At 46.2% G+C, this 13,861-nt stretch overlaps 1 protein-coding gene across 1 annotated transcript in view; it reads left to right on the forward strand.

Annotated features, from left to right (window-relative positions):
* LOC106575228 (von Willebrand factor D and EGF domain-containing protein) overlaps nt 1-13,861 on the forward strand; it is a 32,909-nt gene that overhangs the window by 5,950 nt on the left and 13,098 nt on the right. Inside the window, exons 8-10 of the mRNA XM_082964379.1 lie at nt 131-235; nt 1,192-1,294; nt 11,979-12,158. Of these exons, the coding sequence (XP_082820505.1) occupies nt 131-235; nt 1,192-1,294; nt 11,979-12,158 (388 nt within the window). The remainder of the gene's footprint in view (nt 1-130; nt 236-1,191; nt 1,295-11,978; nt 12,159-13,861) is intronic.

A 13,861-nucleotide genomic window follows, 5' to 3' on the forward strand; every position in this document is an offset into this window, starting at 1 on the left:
AAGTAGGGGAAGAGGTAGTAGTTTGGGCTAAATTATAGATGGGCTATGTACAGGTGCAGTGTCTTGAACTGGTTAGCACTAGTGTGGGTTGAGTATTGGTTGGTTACAGTGTTGTTCCTTCCTGTATCAGGTGACCAATGACGGCTCTCAGTACAGTGAGCCTAAGGTGCTAACAATCTTCGATGGCGTGTGCCAGCTGTGTGAACCAACCCACTCCGGACTCTGTAAGTTAAAGGTAACTACTATACACCACACAAACACAGGCACACATGCACGCACGACTACACACACACATACGCTGACACACACACACATTCATATTTCCCCTAAAAGACACAGTGCATCTCCTCAAAAACCATGCAGTATTAGGAAAACCTCACCACTGAGAAAGACTTACGATATTCATATAACGAGAAGTGAAAACCAGGCCGTCTCGTAATGTCTGCAGGGTAGTTGTTGTTGAACTTGTTGTCCAACATGTTTCGTGAAGTATTGTTGTACATCTTTACTCTTGGGTTTAGTGTACAGTGGGAACCGAGCTCTGGAATACCAGTTGTCTATGGGATGACTAAACAGACACACAACATCACTTTCAGAGCTCCCTACGTCCATGGATGTTTGTTCAAAACCACAGACGTTATGAATGTCCTCACCACACACAGCATACAGTACACACACACACACACACACACACACACACACACACACACACACACACACACACACACACACACACACACACACACACACACACACACACACACACACAGAGGACTACTGTAGCTACTCCTGCCAATTATGTTTTAATCAAATTGAGTTACATTGGGAAGAGATGGATTTGTTAGCGTTTGTTTTCTGTTCATTTCCTGCTGTGATTTTATTCTAGGGTCTCCAGAGAGAGGCTCAGATGTCCTAGTGCAAATTTTTTTGAGAAGATCACATTGCATGACACTCTATAAAAAAAAGAGTTGCTTCATAAATGTGTACTAGTTCATGTCTGTCACACACTCTTCCTTGAACCTTTTCATTCCTATTTATTATCTCAGTAAATGTAGTAATAGTGAACGTCTTTCTCTCTCTCTGTCTGTCTCTCTCTCTCTCTCTGTTTGTCTCTCTCTCTGTCTCTCTCTCTCTCTCTGTCTCTCTCTCTCTCTCTCTCTCTGTCTCTGTCTCTGTCTCTGTCTCTGTCAGGAGAGGACATGTAATATAGATGGAATGTGTTTTGCTAAAGGAGACTCCAATCCTGCCAGCCCCTGCCTCCTCTGTAAACACATCCAAATTCACATGGTCCATAAATGAAGGTAAATAAAATCAGTCTAATGCATACTCAATTGGAAATGACTGCTGAATATTGTGGAACAAAATATGCTTGAAAAGTCTCAAACTCCACACTGATACAACAGACTGCAAACAGCTATGGTAATCGTGATCGGCATGTAAGGTTTGAAAAAGGATCAACATCTTGACAATCGGAGAATATCAATTGCATATCCTTGATTCCTTTCGTCCTCTCTCCTCTTTTTCAAAAACCATTCGATGAGAAGGTCAGATATCCCTCCCCTCTGACCTTCTCATCCAATGGGTTTCGAGAAGGAGGCGAGGAGGGAGGACGCGAAGGATCAAAGAAATGCAATTCAGATTCTCCGCAAGACTAAAGTGGGAAGGTGATCGTCTTGAGGAATGAGAGAAGGAAACGATAGATAGCGGTGCTCTTGCCACGGTCATTCATTTTCACTTGGAGGGGGGCTGACACACTGGTATAGAGAGGGGAGACAATCTCTCCCTCTCTCCCTTTTCTCTCCTTCCTTCTCTCTCTCCCTCCCTCCCCCTCTCTCTCTCTTTCTCTCTCTCTCTCTCTCACTCTCACTCTCACTCACTCACTCTCACTCTTTCTCCCTCTCTCTCTCTCTCTCTCTCTCTCACTCTCACTCTCACTCACTCTTTCTCCCTCCCTCTCTCTCTCTATATCTCTCAATTCAATTCAATTCAGGGGCTTTATTGGCATGGGAAACATATGTTAACATTGCCTAAGCAAGTAAAGTAGATAATATACAAAAGTGAAATAAACAATAAAAATGAACTGTAAACATTACACTCACAGAAGTTCTAAAAGAATAAAGACATTACAAATGTCATATTATGTGTATATACAGTGTCTCTCTCCCTCTCTCCCTCTCTCCCTCTCTCCCTCCCCCCCACCTTTCTACCCCTCCTCAGGTATATTTACAGTCTGACTCCCGGCCTGCAGCACACCCACCCACTGAGGGCTACAGATGCTTCCCATATCTTTACGCTGCATGGTTCACTTCCTTAACACCATTTAATAGGTATTAATAATGGACAGTCAGACAAGATTGATCATGATTGGCACAGGGCACTTTTGATGGAGTGAAGAACTTTGGAGTTTTATGAGTTTTATGACAGACGAAGTGAATCTCTTTTCGTTGAGTTATAGGTCAGGAAGTTTCCTTTCTGGGCTTTGAACAGCTTTCCCTTTGAAGGTTATATTGTTGGATTATACTTGCAAACACACCCAGGCAAACACACCCAGGCACACACACCCAGGCACACACACCCAGGCACACACACCCAGGCACACACACACACACACACACACACACACACACACACACACACACACACACACACACACACACACACACACACACACAAATGAGAAAATAGTCTCTTAGTAGGCCTTGAACAGGCCCTGTCTTTCTCACTTCTCAAGGGCTCTGTGTTTCTGAAGCAGCCTGTCCCTGTGTTACTGTCTATGTCATTCGGTCTCAGCTTTGAGGAAGATGCCTGGTCTCATTAGCTGTGTCAGCAGTCTCTATCCCAGTGTTAGATCAAAGGAGAGCAGGCCATCTGCAGGGGCTCTGTTTCTATACCTGTCAGGACCTGTCTAACAGCACTCTGCAACAGAGGAGCCTGTCTTCACATGTCTCTGTGTCCCTGTAGAGAGACTGTAAACCTCCTTCTTCCTCCCACCCTTCATCTTCCTCTCCCCTCCCTCCCGCCATTCCAACCCTCTCTCTCCCTTTCTCCTTCCCTCCCTGCGTCCCACCCCTGACACTAACGTGTTGTGACAGCCTTTTGGGGCTTCACAGTGTCAGTGATGCTGTCTGCAGTAGACTACAGTACACCAGCTCCCCCTCAATTCCCCTGTTTTCCAGGAACTACCCTCTCAAACAGCTGGAGCACAATAATGAATACCGTCTATCAACCACAGTTGATAAAAAGAGAACACTTTATACTGTTTTATCTTTTGTCTCTATCTCTATCTCTCCATCTTTCTCTCTGTCTCTCTCTCACTCTCTTTCCCTCTCCCCCCTACCCCCAGTCAACCAGCCCCCCAACCTGCACCAGCCTCAGGGGGGCCTCAGCACCTTCGCGGGGGAGAACTTTGTGTTCCAGTTCACAGCGGCGGACCCCGAAGTCTCGGCGCTCCTCTTCCTCCTGGAGCATGGCCCTCCCGACTCCACGCTCCTCCTCATCTGGAAAGTCCATCCGGTGGAGATGAAGGGGAAGACTCGGCAGAGCTTCGAGTTCACGCTGTCGGACGAGTGCAATGCCCAGAGCAGCTACACCGTCGAGTTGAGAGAAGAGGGGGGGGGGATGACAGTTTATTCCTACCTCCCTCATTCTCTCCCTCCCTTGGTGGGTGGCGCACCACAGTTTAGCCCCCAAATCCTGAAAACAGACCTCGAACAGACCTCAGTCAACATATGCATTCATTACGGATGTGTTTCTCTCCACACCATAGCTCCACACATGCTTATCCTCTGTTGACGAGATGTCTGTCTGCTTAGAGCTGGAGAGGACACTGGTTACTATGGGGATGTGTGTGACAAGTTGACAACCCAAGGTTTTCACATTCCCAGGCTCATGCCCATAGTTGGTTATGTGGTAATAAAACAGTTTACCCCCAAAAGCTGTGTGAGTAGCTGCACCTTACCCTGTGAGCCCACGTCTGGCTTGGTACGGACAGTAATAAAGAAGACATCGATATGATGCTGATAATCACCCTCAACTCCCATGGTATAAAACAGTAATACAAAGATCTCTGGAAGCAGATGGTGGTTTTCTATCTGAGGGTATTGTTGAGTCAGAGTGAGTATTTATCTCTTTATTAGCGTTGAGAGGAGTTGAAGATCTAGGGAAAGTGAAAACAGCCATACGCTGTGATTAAGCAGACCATATGAAGCTATTCTGTTCCTATAACAGGCTGAGTATGATGACATTTAATTGGCTATGTGGGAAGCTATGAATGTAACAGCTGTTTGTCTGTCCGTCCGTCTGTCTCTTCTCTTCAGGTGGCTGTGAAGCCTTGCGGTTGTTTGAACGGCGGGACGTGTGTGACCAACATGGCTTTCCCGGCGGGCAGCAGCGAGTACCTGTGTGTGTGTGTCCCCTGGGGATAGGAGGGGGCCTGTGTCAGGAGGACATTGACGCGTGTCCGTCGGGTCCGTGTGGTGCCGGGGTGTTTGCTGGTACCGTCCATGGCTTCCTCTGTGAATGCCCTGCGGGCCTGAGAGGTAGGCTGCAGGAACACGCGTGCGCATGCACACACACCAAGACAGAGAAACCCAGAAGTGTGTATTGACACTGCCAGAGATCTGATACATTTTCCCCTCCCCGTTCACCACTAGCAGAAACAAAGAGCCCAGAGTCTTAGTGGTGTTTGCACTGTATTCATAACCCCTGCTGAAAACACAGATCTGTGCTCTCGTGGGTTAACGAACAGTGGCGGGCTAGATCCAAACATCCTGATCACTCCCTCTAGGCTGTGTGTGTAGCTAGTAAGTGTTGAAAGGTCAGGGGTGAGGTGAGGTGAGGTGGGGGTCGGGAGTAGCTAAGAGCTGAAAACAATGACGTGCGTTGAGGTCTGACGGCATGCAGGCACTTTCTATTGAGGTCCCCGTCACTCACTCACACATGCACGCGCACTCATGAAGCGGATTTCTGCTACAGTGTTTATCGGTGTGGCACGATCACAAAGACAACCATCAAACAACCACCATCAAACAGCGTCAGGTTGGCGGCTTAACCATTAGACACTCGTACATTCACAGGCCCTAATAGGTTGTGCCCCTCTCAGCCACTGCCCTGCATGAACAGGCGACTTTCAGCACCACGGACAGCAACCGAAATGCCAGCGAAAAGGCCTACTTGTGACAACGCTACAAACACAACAGGCCTAGTAGTCAGTGCTACTGATTGAGAGATATACTGTACTTACACAGTAGACATGCAATGTAATCATAGTAGATGGCACTACTGTAAATAAACACTTGCACTTGTATACAAAGTCCATCCGTCTATCCTTCTGGGTAAAGACATCAGTGACTGAGCTGTAACACTCGTCCCTGTTGGCCGTCAGTTTTACAAGTCGTTCTCGGTGCAGTGGAGGTGATGGCAAGGGATGAGAGTCGTCCTTGACGGTTCGGTTTCGACTGTATGTCTTTATCCGTTTCAGCGTAGAAAATGGCCTCTCAACGGCTGCTGTTGTGGCTGGTATAGTGAGGACCAGCTGCAGTAACTTTGTCCGCCTCGGGGACGGTCTGTTTCAGGTCATGCTGGAACAAAAAGCTGAGGAGCTGTCCAGGTGATTTGTCTCGTGACATTGTTTCCAATTTTTTTGCAGACCACTAAGCCAAGGAAATGAAGTTCAGCAAAGGGGTCAAACCTGGTGTAGCAGACATGAGTCGATCATTGTGATGTGATGAGGGAACCCTGCCTGCGAACTTCAAAACCAGTGTCGACCCTCAGGCCAGTAGGGAATTTCCTATTGGTCTAATGGTCTAAGACATAGGTTACTCCCATGGGAGACCTGGGTTTGTATCCCGTGTGTTACACTAGCTCTCATCTGAACATTGATATTGTCCATTATGTTATAGTAGATTAGCCCCCTCTCTACTCTGATCGACTGTTTACTATGAGTTTTCGCTTTCTGCCAGGCCCAGTTCATTGCATCTCTGCTTGAATCGCTCCTAGAAACTATCATAGGTTTGTCGTTGCCTTTCCAGTGCTTTCATTGTGATTCTGATACTGGTGAAGCAGAAACCCATATCCGTCACTTTGTTCTGCAGAACACGGAAAAAACAATTTCACATAGAGAATTCCATCATAGGCTATGAGCAAAAAGCGAACAGTTTGGCGGTCTCTAAATGGGTTGCTAACTGTTTAATCGTTCCACATAGTTGGCCCTGGGCCTGTTTGATGACCTGGCACTCTCATCGTTGCCACGGAATGCCAACTCCTAACTAGGTAGCATGACGTAGCATTATTTAGCTAGGTGTTTCAAAATCTCTCCGTTGTTCGTTCATTGCCAAATGTTTTAAGAACTTTCTGGCTTTGGATATGAGACAATCATGATTTCTCATGCTTGTTGAGTGCTGTATGCAAGTTTTTCGCAGTAACCGGCTCTTGTCTACACGCTGTCACTGGTGAAGAAGCAGGCAGGGGAAGTAGTAGAGTTGGCTGTTAGCAACGCAGCCACAGAGCCAGTCTTTCTGTTGATACCACTCATATTGAAATGATTGTGTTCTTTTCTGTCCCTTCCTTTGATGTATGTCCCTAAGCTTAGGTGTTGGTCTTCCATCCCTTATCACCTGCTGTTTCGCTAGAAAATCCAACTTTGAATACTGTTTCAGATGCAATATGTTAGCCATCCTGATCAGCTTACTTTATCTAGCTGTAAAACAAACGTAACTGGCAGATGACGTGTGACGTCCATAGGCGGGAGCTGGCTGTCCTCCTGCCTATCCCATACATTTTTTCACACCGTTATGCATGGGCATGTATTAATTGAGTGCATGGAAAATGAGTGGGACATATTGACACTTGAAAGGCAGTGAAGCTCTCTGCCTGCCTTTTGGCGTCCATTAGCTGGCAGTATAAGGTAGAAACATGCATGCACAAGTCATGTCAATGCCTGTTTGGAGTTTGAGAGGCAGGAGAAAGGCGCAGGGCGAGACTGCCTTTCCCCTGGCCTCCTTGTGCGTTTTCTACCAGATCACTGCAAATTTGGAAAGTGCTAGTTCAGAAATGGATTTTTATCGTGCAGAAAATACATGAGGATGACAAAATGATTATTGATCAAATGTATATTTCTTTTTCATTGCAGTTCTTCTTTCCTTCATTGTGCCTACCCGCACGTCACTGGCTGAAAATACATGAACTCTCTGTTTGTTGTTGTAATGGGCTTCCTTGGCTCTATGCCTCTGTGTCTGTGAGCTTGGCTCAAACCTTGGCTTTTTGCATCTTTGTCTGTGAGCTTGGCTCAGACCTTGTCTTTCTGTCTGTGTGTCTGTGAGCTTGGCTCAGACCTTGTCTTTCAGTCTGTGTGTCTGTGAGCTTGGCTCAGACCTTGGCTTTCTGTCTGTGTGTCTGTGAGCTTGGCTCAGACCTTGGCTTTGTGTCTGTGAGCTTGGCTCAGACCTTGGCTTTCTGTCTGTGTGTCTGTGAGCTTGGCTCATACCTTGGCTTTCTGTCTGTGTGTCTGTGAGCTTGGCTCATACCTTGGCTTTCTGTCTGTGTGTCTGTGAGCTTGGCTCATCATACCTTGTCTTTCTGTCTGTGTGTCTGTGAGCTTGGCTCATACCTTGTCTTTCTGTCTTTGTGGGTGTAAGGGCTACCTGTTGTAGTAATGGACTTCGGCTGTCTGTCTTTGTGTTGTCTGTTATAATAATGTCTGTCCGTCTCTGGGACTCTGTGTAGGCGCTACCTGTCAGGAAGATGTGAATGAGTGTGAGAGGACGCCCTGCATGCCCGGAGTCCAGTGCTTCAACAGCTTCGGCTCCTACAGGTGTGGAGGCTGCCCCCACGGTATGCTGAGAGATGGGACCACCTGCACATCAATCAAATGTATTTATCAACACTTTTTACATCAACAGGTAGGCATGGTCAATCAATCAAATGTATTTATCAACACTTTTTACATCAACAGGTAGGCATGGTCAATCAAATCACTAGTGCTACTACACTACTGTATCAATTAGCCAATTCACTTCCATAGAAACAGACTGTGGGCCCTGTTTATCAGTATAGAAAAGGGATTGATTTGATATGAAAATAAGAAATGTTACAAAGATGTTCCAGAGGCAACTTTCTCCCACCTGTAATATGGAAGTGGATGGAAACGTAAAGCTGCATACACCTGTAACTGTGGGAAGACCAGTCAGTCACTATTATCTTTGACAAGACAAACCGAAACAATGACATTCCAGCTCAGCATTCCACAATTCCCATATCTGGATATCATTGCACAGACAATAATGGGAATAATTGACCACTGCACTTTGAACCGCTCACATGATAACCAACAGGGATGCATGTCCAATGGAAACCAGAGGGCATGTGATGGCTCGACCCTTCTCTCCCCCATAAATTATTTTTGTGTGTGTTTTCTTTTCTTCATTTTTTGAGGTTTTACAGGGGGGTGTTGAGCTGAGTTAATTGGTGAAGCACTTCCCCTCTGAGGGAGAGCAGAGCAGAGTGTATCCTGCCACCCGGCCCCAGGCTCAGAGTGCTTCCGCAGCACCTCAGGTGTGCCTCTCTCTGTTGACAGCTAACTGACAAAGGCCATTAGAGGTGAAGTGTGAGAACCTGGAAGGGTGCAGAGGAGGGAGTAGGGCTGGCAGGAAGGAGGAAGGAGCATGGCTGAACACAGTGATGAGCTAAGGGGCCGGGCTAGCAGCAGGGAGATGGAAGAGGAGCATGACCTGGTGGAATACAAAGTGATCTATCGCCTGGGCCACAGAGCTGAGGTGAGGCAAGGTAATGTAAGGTGAGGTGAGGTGTTGGGCCTGGGTGAGCAGGGAGCACAGAGCATGGCCTGGTCAAATACAGAGTGATCAACAGTACTGCCCGATCCTAAAGCTGAGGTGAGGAGAAGTGAGGAGCGGTGAGGGGGGAGAGCATGGAAGGAGCACGGCCTAGTTGAATACAGAGTGATCTACCGCCTGGGCCACAGGGCGAGGGGAACAGAACTAGGGGGAGCAGAGGCTAAGCTGGAGCACCATCCATAAAACACACATATAACTGAACCTAGGGGGAAATGCAATTTTCATTCAGCAGACGTTTGTTTCTGTAGTCCAGGGTAAACCACTTGAATTCTGCAGGAGTGCAGGCAAACCTGCACATATACAGTGTTTCTTCCTTTAAAAGTGTTGAGTTTTGTGCTGCAACCGTTTGAGGTAGATTGTGATAAATTGCGTCATTCTGGCAACTATGGCTGACACTTAAATGACCCCGCAAGCTGTGCTGCAGTACGCCACAACTTTTAAAGGAAGAACCACTGTACACACACACACACACACACTTAGTCACCATTTTGCTCCCAAAAAGCCATGCCATGTTTCCACCAACCTCCCCGCTTTTCTTTTCCAAGCATCTTAGCCTTTCCCTCTCTCTAATCTTTTTCTCCCTCTGAGCAATGAGTTTCGGCTGAGTGGTCCTCTGCTTTGTTTATTATAGTGCCATGCTGCCTCGGCAGGAGTTACACTGCCAGGTTTATTTCACTTGCCATTGCTCCGCTCTGCCGTCATCAATCACACCGTCTCTTTCTCTCTCCTCCTGCTCTGCTTTCCTTTCTACGTTTTTTTTTTTTACGATTCTTCTGCTCACAGATCTACTGAGGAGCTGTGATTTCTAGCTGTGTAGGTGTGGGATGAAAAGTGTTGTAAAAAAAAAAAAAGAGCTGATAAACTGTGGACCAACATTCTTGAATAGAGTTTGAGAACTCAAGATTCTATGAAATGTATCATAAAAACAGTATTGGTTATGTGACACCATAAGACAAACTTCTGGCTCTGAACCTGAAGTGTCTATCTATCTCTCTCCCAGCATCATACAAGCACTGAGGTGCTATGAAGCCCACCTCTTACTCTCACCATGTGTCCTCATCTGTCTCTACACAGCAGCACCTGTACGATCGATCCCAAATGTCCCCAGCATTGGACCCACCACTGTCCCTACCACCGCCACTACCACCTCTAAGACCTCACCCAACAACAGACCAGACCAACACAATCAACCCAGGATGGACTCTGGCAGACCTGGAATCCCACCGACCAATAAGCCTGGACTCCCACAAACCAACATGCCTGGACTTCCAGAGACCAACAGGGCAGCTGCCAAGGCCCCAGTTGTACATACACCATCTAAGAATGGACAAAAAACTGGCAAGTACTCTGAGTATACCAAATATTAGGAACACCTTCCTAATATTGAATTGCACCCCCCTCCCCTTTTTCCCACCGAACAGTGTCAATTCGTCAGGACATGGACTCTACAAGGTGTCGAAAGCGTTCCACAGGGACTCCAATGCCTTCCCACGTTTGCCAAGTTGGATGGAAGTTTTTTTGGGTGGTGGACCATCCTTGATGCACATGGAAAACTGTTGAGCGTTAAAAATCCAGCAGCATTGCAGTTCTTGACACAAACCGGTGCACCTGGCACATACTACCATACCCCGTATTTCCCATAGCCTCTGTCTAATCCTCTTCAGATCGCCTACAAAAGGCTGCTTAACACCAGGGCTCCTATAATAGACCATCAGGGGTGTCACATTACTCCACGACTGAGTACCTCATTGGCATTGGCAGCTATAGCCAGCCCAGTTAGCGGCCTTGCAAAATTGCCTGTCATCATCATCACACTAAAGGGCTGGAGATGGGATTGAAAGGCACACAGCAACATATGTCATCTCCCATCGGCCCTGCAGTTCCGATAAAACCACCCATTGTCTGAGTGGATTCTGCTGCCCTAGTCGAAAATGAGACAAAATTCACAGGCGATAAGCCTTAATATGTGGAGTCATAACGCTGATAAATCACTTCTTAATAAAAGACAGATGGTCCATTCTTTTTCATCTTTTGTCACCGCAAAGACGAAACGCTTTAATAGCGAGAGAGAGGAGAAGAATCGCTGTGTGGCACGCAAATAGGAAAAAGAGAAGGGTTGCCAGTGTCACGTTTCAAAGCTTCTAACTGCACTACAATGACAGTCATTCGGTCTCAGTCTGCTCTCTTCCATAGATCCGTCATAGAATAGAGATATGCTGATAAATGTACAATACCAATATAATGCAGCATAGTCTAGCCATAATACACTTTTGATGATGTGGTGGTTTGATGTGGTGCCTGTGCAAGGTGAGAAACAAAGGACAAAGTTATGGGACAAACTTAAAAGAATCCATCTAGAAAGTGCCAATGATACCAGCAGTTTCAGTTCTAAAGGACATATCTTTGTTTAAGACTAATAGGGCAATTGGCATTTTCATCCCACTTCTTTGTGGGTGGGGGTTAGAGGGGAGCCCAGGAGTGGAGTGAAGGCCTATGGGTAAAGAGAAGCTGATGCAGCTGGATTGGGGGTGAGGGCGGGTCTGGAGGTGAAGACGGGACATAGTCGGGGTCTCACACACACCTCTCGCTCCAAGGGGTTTCTGACCTTGGTAGCGTATCAATCAATTGCTCAGGAGACTTTCATCCTGAAGCACCGTAATGAGCCGCCTGTCATCAAAACACAAAGTGCCAACTAAGAGTTTCCCCACAGCCCTAATTTAGTTATAAAGTGCCTTTATATAATTGGTCTTCCAAGACTTTGTATTTTAATCAAAGACATTTGAGCAATTAGCAACTGTAGCAGCTTTGGATTTAACTGCGGGTCCTGCCACATAAAATTTGTCAGGCAGTGTTGAATATATCACCCCGGTAGGCAACTGTACGTCAGTGGTTTTTGTGAGCTGTTTTCATCTACGGGGCTGTGTTTATTTGAATTATGACTAATCATGAAATATGCAGATTAAGACAGCATGGTGTGGTTGATGCAGAGGCAGTGACAACTGATTACAGCATCCCACTGAGCATAAACAAAGGGTGATCATCGCTTTTCATGTGAAGGCTAGGGGGAAGAGAATGAATTGATAAATATGTACATGTCCTGGGGCTGATAACAGTGATTATGTGTTCCAGGCCCAGAGCTATCATCCCATGCAGGGAACAACAACAACGTGACAGGTACGTGTGCCAGCCGACCGTGCTTCCTGGGGGTCCAGTGCATCGACCGACGTCCACCCTACACGGGCTATGTCTGCGGGCGCTGCCCACCGCCCCTCAATGGCAACGGACGCACCTGCACCAAAACCGCTCGAGGTAAGACGTCGGCTTGAAGTGTTACACCATCTCCCTGGCCGTAGTTACTAGCCTGGTCCCAGATCTGTATGTGCTGTACAGCCAACACCTGTTGTTACCTATGCCAAGGACCATAGGAATCAGAAAGACAAAAAACAGATCTGGCACCAGGCTATCTAAATATGTTAGTACATGCACCACACATTGGCTTTTTAGTAGTTATTCTACTGTCACTGTTGGAAAACTATTTGAAAACAATCTGACGTGGTGTGAATGGTCCTGAAGTGCCTCTGTGCTGTTACCTCCCTATTCAACCTGGTCTCAGGGCAATTCGTAAGATTTGGTATGCAAACATGATCCATGCTTTTAGTGTGGTATATTTAATTATATTAGGTTACATTGTGAATGGAATAGCGGTTATACAATAGCGGACGAATTAGGGGACGTATAGCATCAAACGTCTTACCCAGTCGTACAATAGCGTACGAATTGGATGAGTTATCATACTTCTTGATGGACGTATAGTATTACACGTATTTTTCTGAGACCAGGTTGCTTGTTGCATCCTAGCAACCAAGGAGAATTATGAAATTTGTATTAACCCCACCTTCAGAGGACACAAATATATATTTTAGTTTTTACAGCTTTTTTGCTGTTAGCTAAAATGCTACAGTTGTCCCCGACACGACTCAAACATGCAACCTTTGGATTGCTAGACGGTCGCGGTATATGCCCACCCGTCTTCCCTGACCAACCTCCCTAATTTAGTTTCTGTCTAAAGTAACTAGAACAGGGATCATCAACTAGATTAGGCCGCAGGACGGTTTTTCCTTGAGAGGCTGGTTGAGGGCCGGAACTGAGACTGTAAATTGACCACAAGAGTTCCAAACAAATATTTAATTTCAAGCCTTGCTTATATTTGTATACGATTACGTCTCTCTCTATTATGCGTGGGAATACTTGGGAACAGATTTCTTAAATTAAAATCACTTGGAGCTGATTTCCTGGTGTTTTTACAGTCTATTACAGTTGAAGTCGGTAGTTTTCATACACCTTAGCCAAAAACATTTAAACTCAGTTTTTCACAATTCCTGACATTTAATCCTAGTAAACAATCCCCTGTCTTAGGTCAGTTAGGATCACCACTTTATTTTAAGAATGTGAAATGTCAGAGTAATAGTAGAGAGAATGATTTATTTCAGCTTTTGTTTCTTTCATCACATTCCCAGTGGGTCAGAAGTTTACATACACTCAATTAGTATTTTGTAGCACTGCCTTTAAATTGTTTAACTTGGGTCTAACGTTTTGGGTAGCCTTCCACAGGCTTCCCACAATAAGTGGGTTGGGTGAATTTTGGCCCATTCCTCCTGACAGAGCTGGTGTAACTGAGTCAGGTTTTTAGGCCTCCTTCCTCACACACACTTTTTCAGTTCCGCCCACAAATGTTTTATGGGATTGAGGTCAGGGCTTTGTGATGGCCACTCCAATACCTTGACTTTGTTGTCCTTAAGCCATTTTGCCACAACTTTGGAAGTATGCTTGGGGTCATTGTCCATTTGGAAGACCCATTTGCGACCAAGCTTTAACTTCCTGACTGATGTCTTGAGATGTTGCTTCAATATATCCAAATAATTCTTCTTCCTCATGATGCCATCTATTTTGTGAAGTGCACCAGTCCCTCCTGCAGCAAATCACCCCCACAACATGATGCTGACACCCCCGGG

Source organism: Salmo salar, chromosome 17 (genome assembly GCF_965601325.2).
Source record: "Salmo salar chromosome 17, fSalSal1, whole genome shotgun sequence".
In the NCBI taxonomy this organism is placed as follows: domain Eukaryota; kingdom Metazoa; phylum Chordata; class Actinopteri; order Salmoniformes; family Salmonidae; genus Salmo; species Salmo salar.